This window comes from Onychostoma macrolepis, chromosome 10 (assembly GCF_012432095.1).
Source record: "Onychostoma macrolepis isolate SWU-2019 chromosome 10, ASM1243209v1, whole genome shotgun sequence".
Classification (NCBI taxonomy): Eukaryota; Metazoa; Chordata; class Actinopteri; order Cypriniformes; family Cyprinidae; genus Onychostoma; species Onychostoma macrolepis.
The window spans coordinates 25,084,607-25,091,201 of record NC_081164.1 but is presented as its reverse complement, the minus strand read 5'-3'; the positions used below and the strand labels follow the sequence as shown (position 1 = coordinate 25,091,201).

General features: G+C 37.8%; 1 protein-coding gene across 1 annotated transcript; it reads right to left on the bottom strand.

Moving 5' to 3' along the window:
- Positions 1 to 3,595: 3,595 nt before the first annotated feature.
- On the bottom strand, positions 3,596 to 5,849 carry LOC131548545 (uncharacterized). Its single transcript, XM_058789909.1, has 2 exons — positions 3,925 to 5,849; positions 3,596 to 3,702 (listed from the first exon to the last, which is right to left on the bottom strand). The coding sequence occupies exon 1, from the start codon at positions 4,970 to 4,972 to the stop codon at positions 3,926 to 3,928; it is 1,047 nt and encodes a 348-aa protein (XP_058645892.1). The 5' UTR covers positions 4,973 to 5,849; the 3' UTR covers positions 3,596 to 3,702; position 3,925.
- Between the last annotated feature and the right edge of the window lie 746 nt (positions 5,850 to 6,595).

The window sequence follows — 6,595 nt, the reverse complement described above, 5'->3', positions numbered from 1 at the left end:
CCTCAGTGAGTTCATTCAGGTCTGTCAGATAACGAGATAAATCATTCTGAGCTGAGGAGGTGTATGAAAGCACTACCTTCATTTTTTCACCATATGGGAGGAAACACTGCATGAAATATTGTCAAAACAACAACACTTCATCAGAGTTAATATTCCACTTAATGCCAACTTCACCTGAATCACACGTCCCGTGAGCACTGTTACTAAGCAACAACTCAAGCACATAGAAAAGATGATAATACATACCACGGTACTTTGATATATATACACTACTGTTCAAAAGTTTTTTTTTTTAAATGAATACATTTATTCAGCAAGGATACATTAAATTGGTCAGAAGTGACAGTAAAGACATTTATAATGTTGTAAAATATTTATTTTTCAAATAATGCTGCATCATTGTTTCCACAACAATATTAAAGAGCACAACTGCATGTTTTCAACATTATGATATTAAGAAATGTTTGCATCACAGGAATAAATTACACTAAAAAAAATTATGTTCTAACTGAATTTTTTGATCAAATAAATGCAGCAATAGTGAGCATATGTGACCCTGGAGCACAAAACCAGTCTTAAGTCGCTGGGGTATATTTGTAGCAATAGCCAAAAAATACATTGCATGGGTCAAAATTATCGATTTTTCTTTTATGCCAAAAATTATTAGCATATTAAGTAAAGATCATGTTCCATGAAGATATTTTGTAAATCTCTTAACATAAATGTATCAAAACTTAATTTTTGATTAGTAATATGCATTGCTAAGAACTTCATTTGAACAACTTTAAAGGCGATTTTTCTCAATATTTAGATTTTTTTGCACCCTCAGATTCCAGATTTTCAAATAGTTATATCTCTGCCAAATATTGTCCGATCCTAACAAACCATACATCAATGGAAATATTAATTTATTCAGCTTTTATGTGATGGATAAATCTCAATTTCGAAAAATTGACACTTAAGACTGGTTTTATCGTCCAGGGTCACATATGGACTTCCAAAATATTAAGCCCAAACTTGAACAGTACTGGACTTTGAAAATACAACCATCGTAAAAAATCAACAACATTTTTAGCTGGTATTCCAGAGGTTGACTGTTAAAATTACTCAATGTTTCTGGAAATACCATACATGGTGTATTTTTAAAACAAATAATAATTAAAAATCTAAATGCATGAAACGTATAACAATAAAAACATTTAATCTTTAGCTTCTCATTCCAAATTTGGATTCTGTGTTCATACCTCAATTCAAATTCAAATCAAAGTCAGCAAATGAATTTTAATTAGGCACTCTCACATCAAATTGTAATGGCACACAACCCTGAATTCGTGAGATAACATTAGAATATTCAATATCTGAATGTCTAGTATTCAAGAAAGCAAACAAATAAGGTTCTTCAAAAAGTAAAACTTACAAACTGGTATTTAAAAACCACATATTGATCGTACTATTAATCTGAATATTGTGGCAGTGTCCACATCAGCATCTTTGATGATTATGATCATTTAATATTTAATTGTCAGCAGAATTGCTTTTCCCTGTGCAACATGCACTTGGCTACTTCCGATTAGAAACCATCACACCAGTTCACTCAATAAGATCAAGTAAAGCAAAGCACTTAAAAAGAATAACAAAGACAAGCAATTGGCTCTATGACTGAAATATCCCTCTCTCAGCTTCAGCATTAACACCTCCTTCCCCTGGCTGCTCATTTCAGTCTAATCCTGTTTATCACTTCCAAGATGAGACTGGCTCCTGAGGAACCGCAAATCGATAGATTTCAAGTTCTCGGGAGGCGGAAGATTAATGTGGGAATCACAGGCTTTGGGAAGATGGTTAAGTAGAACACACTCCCCACAGGAAATCACTCAGATCTTAATTAGCTGTTAATGTGACGGAGACTGACACAAGGCCACGCTGAGAGACAAGCGACGCACATGGACGGAGCTCAAATGAGCCAGTAGACCAACTGACCCGACTGCTTAGAAGCTAGCAAGTTTGTTTTAAAGAAATAGTGCACACACGAATTGAAATATTGTCATGATTCACTCACCAATGTTGCTCCAAATCCATTTGAAGATCTTCAGTGGAGCACAGTTGTGGTGGTGGCTCGTTTTCATTGTAATGAATAGGGACCGACTCTTTAAATAGAAAGTATAAGTGCATTGCATTAGCAACATTTCAGTGAAATTTGAGGCTAACTGGTCCATTGTGTTGTCAATGGTGGTGAATGAATTTTTTTCACTGCGTGAGAACATGTGTAACGTGAGAGTACAGTAACCAAGGGGAGCGGTTAAACAACGAACGGACTGTGTAGCCTACTTATTTCAAGTCTTCTCAAGCCATATAATAGTGTTTTGTCAGGAAACTTATCAAAATAAGGGCTTTCGTGAAAAAAATGATCATCTTCAGTGAGCTGTTATCCAGGGTAAAAAGGGTGTTTTTTACACTACCATTGAGAAATTTTAACCAAAGTATGTTATAGGCTTTTCATTAAGATTTAGGGTCTTAATGAAAAGCCTATAACATACTTTGGTTAAAATTTCTCAACATATCAGATCATCATATCAACTTGTGGATACACTGTAAAAAGTGTAAGTGAATATTTAAAATGTACTAAAATGTAAGTGACTTAATATTATTAACTTGTTTGTTGAACTGTCATATGAAATCAGTGTCACATTTTCAATCGTGAGGTGATGGTAAATTTAGTGATGGTCAATTGTCAGCTCTCTTGGTCGTCAGGTCGTGTGATGTATGTTGCTGAACTGTATTCAAATGTTATAAATATAAAAACACCACATTTTGAAATTTAACTGCAGTTTGTCAATTTAGTTTGTGTGTGCTGCGCTCATAGACTTTAGAAAACGGCGTTCATTTGTTTGATTTCTCCTCGAGAAGCTGCTCAAGCCTCAAAAGTTTAAGGTCCTTGCACCCTGACTGAGTCCGAAACTGTCGGATTAGTTTTTTCATATTCGTCATTTGGTGGCTCTCGATTGTCAAAAACACCCCTCAAAATCAGATCTGGCGAAGCATCTGGATGACACTATGTGGCTAGCGTCTCTGTCCTTTTTGGTCGATATATTTGACTGCTTGAACAGCCTCAACCTGTCTTTGCAAGGCTGCGAAACTCATATTTTGCTCCTTGCAGACAAAGTGCACGCCTTCACACAAAAACTAGACCTCTGGCATGGCCGCATGAGTCGAGGGAACTGCGACATGTTCCCCAGCCTTGCAGACTTTATCACTGATGCAGGCACGTCACACGATTTCTCCTCCCTGTTTCAATCAGCGTCTGAGCACCTGTCAGCAATGAGAAAACAATTTACGACGTACTTTAGAGGATTATCGCTCTTTTGCGTGGGTTCGAGATCCGTTTGTGTGCACAGCAAACGAGCTATCAATTGATATGCAGGAACAGCTTATTGAGCTGAAGAGTGACCACAGTTGCCAACTCTCGCGAGACAAATAAGCAACCACAGCTTCAAAAACAAGCCCAAAACAAGCCCAATATTATTGAATTATCGTTTATCATCAATATGATTTATTATCAATTATTTATTATCAATAAATGAGCCTGCAACATATTAAACTGAAACCACTCTTTTATTTGAAAAGCAAAAACAAAACAAACAGAACAAAAATCAGCAAACTGCAACAAAGTGGGAGGGCACACACTCTTCACTCATCTCCGATCACCTGTGAGCAGAATAGGATTGAAGAGATGCAAAAGGAGAAAAACACAAGAGCATTAAGGGGGAGCTGTAACGTATATTTATAGCCTAATAAAATATATTTGAACCAAATGTATCTACTGTTACTATTAGTATGGACCTAGTATTAGTATGTTTTTTTTAATTTTTTATTATAGCCTGTGATAATTAATACATTACAAAAACATTGAAAAAAATTTAAATTTACCTTACAAAAGAAGGTCATCCTGCTCCTCTGCTGCACTGTCCATCATCTCCCCTGTCTCCTCTCCATCTCTGTACATCCCAACATTGAAGCGCTGCAACATCTCCTGGCTCGTGACAAAGTCCTTGCAGCAAATGCCGAGTCTTCTTAGGCCGTAGCGAATGCACAATATGCTACTGAGAGTCTTCTGGCCCATTCTGTTCCGTAGTTTAGATTTTACATGGTTCATTTGAGAAAAAACCCTTTCAACGTCAGCATTGCTCAAAGGCATTGCAAGAAGGGACAGTGCAAACAGGGCCAGATCTTTAAAACACTGCTCCCCACTACTGTCCTTGTAGTTAAGAACTGCTTGACAGTCATCCTTTGTTTTCCACTCCTGGAAGTTGATTGCCTGATACTGTGCATCCAGGGCCCCGAGATCACCAGTGTACATTTTCAGCATGGATACTGTGGCTAACTGTGGTTTGTTCTGTGATAGAATCACTGATGGGCTGAATGATGTCATGGATTTCCAGGTATTGATATTTGCAGGGAGCCTATTCTGCACCTGCTTTGCTGCTTCCAGAAGGAAATCCCGGCATCTGTTCTTCATATTTGTTTCGATGGTGCTGTCAAGCTTTGCTTCACCAAGAGCAATAGAAAACTGCACACCAAAATTAACAGCACACACGGGCAGATGATTGGCTGTGTCATTCAAATTGACATCAAGGAGTTTGGAATCAGAAGGAGGAATGGCACTGGGTGTGATTACTCTTGAGATAAGTGTACGAAAAAATGACTGTAGGCAGTCCAGCATTTTGAATGCATTCCCATTTTCAAGTTGAAACAATTTGTTGACTCTAGAAAACTCATGTAAGATGGGCATAAGAAACTCCAGGTACAGTTTGTTCAAGGGATCACAGTACATCTGGTAGAGTACTTCTGCATCATAGCATCGTTTTGCATCTTTGCACAGCTGAAAATGTAACTTCAGCTCATCCCATTGCTTTAGTACACGAACACAGCAGTCATATATGGAGAGCCATCTAGTGCCTGAAAGCTGCACTAGCATCAGTGGCGTTTCACCGGGGTTGATTAATTGGTAAATTTTGGCATATTCTCTGCGCCTCTGCGCACTGTGAGAAAATCAATTGTGTGAATGTGAAATTAAAAACTCGAGATTGCGAGGCAGTGTTTCAACGGCTTTGCTGGCACAAAGTTGAATTGAATGACACACGCACTTAAGCAGTTGCAGTTTCTCATTCTTTTTGAGAAGGCGAGTATAAACGGAGTTTTTCCGTCCAACCATGACACTACAGCCATCAGTTCCGATGCCGACACACTTCTTGAAATCAAGACCAATACTGTCAAGAAACTCCGTCAGTGTTGTCGCAATTGCTTCTGCTGTCTCTCCCTGCATATCCACTAAGCCCAAAAATGTTGAAACAATTTTGTTCACTTTTTACAGTGTAATGGGCATCCGATGACCCCTTTAATGAAAGAAGAAAGCCGTGATGTTTACAGCTGTGACGAGAAGCGCTTATCAGGGTCAACTAAACGCTGGATTTTCAAAAGTACGTCCGAGAGTTTTACACACTGGTCTGTTATTGTGGCGACATTTACACGCCCCGAAACGTGACGCTGAACGCAGCAAACTGTGATTGGTTGTTTGACATGTCGGCCAAACGGCCTCATGGGTGAGCCTTGGCCAATGACAGCTGCCATGGATGGCTACGCGAGACTACCGGATCACTGAATCAGTGAGTTGAAATTGATCCGGCAACAAATTATTCAGAATGGTTTTGTGAACTGATTCAATACATTGAGGATTCATTCAACCCAAGAACATTAACGAATTATTCACAAACTGTAGATTAGCCTATTCTCAAATGGGAAATGGCTGCTTCTTTCATAAACTGACATTAGCTGTTTATTGATGGCCAACGGAGTTCAATAAACATTTAACCTAAAAAATAAATTTTTTGTATTGGACTAAAAATACAGAAAAAGCAGCCTCCTCATTTCAGTCCACCAATGACGAAATTTCATACCTTTTTGTTTCTTTTGAAAAAAAAACTAGTTGAATGTGTCAACCAGGTAACATAATTATTGAAATCAGCTTTCAAGTAGAGTTCTACATCAAAATCAGACAACTATGCTTTGTCAAGTATCGCTTCAGTCAAGGATGAAAACTCTGTATCAGTTTCAGGTTATTTTAAACCAGGCGAGTCATGTTATTATACAAACAGGACCAACTTTTAAGCACAGCTAATGCTGTTAGCCATTGCATAAGCGTACCTTTTCAGTATATCCTTGATATATTTATTACCAAACATGGAAGTTAAAGTGATGCTTTGAGATCCCAATAACATGAGTCATGCTCCCTGGATGCCCGTTTAGCATAGAGATTAATTAAATGAGAACGATTCCCCCCTTGTTGTGAGCTCTTAATATAATGTATACTGTGAAACTCTCAAGTGTACCTCATCTGCTCTAAAGGAACTAAATAATAGGCCTAGTTATGGCATTTTATAGTACTCTGAGCCTTATATATAGGTAAATTTAAGACTTTTTAAGACCAAGTAAAGAAAATTTAAGTAATAAACTGAGGAAAACAATCTCTAAATAGGGAGAACACAATTGGTTGCAAACACTTCAAAGACTGAAAATATGACTTCCTACCAATCTCTATACT

What these genes read in the sequence shown, in the direction of transcription:
- LOC131548545 (XM_058789909.1), bottom strand. Translation starts at nt 4,972, where the DNA reads ATGCTAGTGCAGCTTTCAGGCACTAGATGGCTCTCCATATATGACTGC.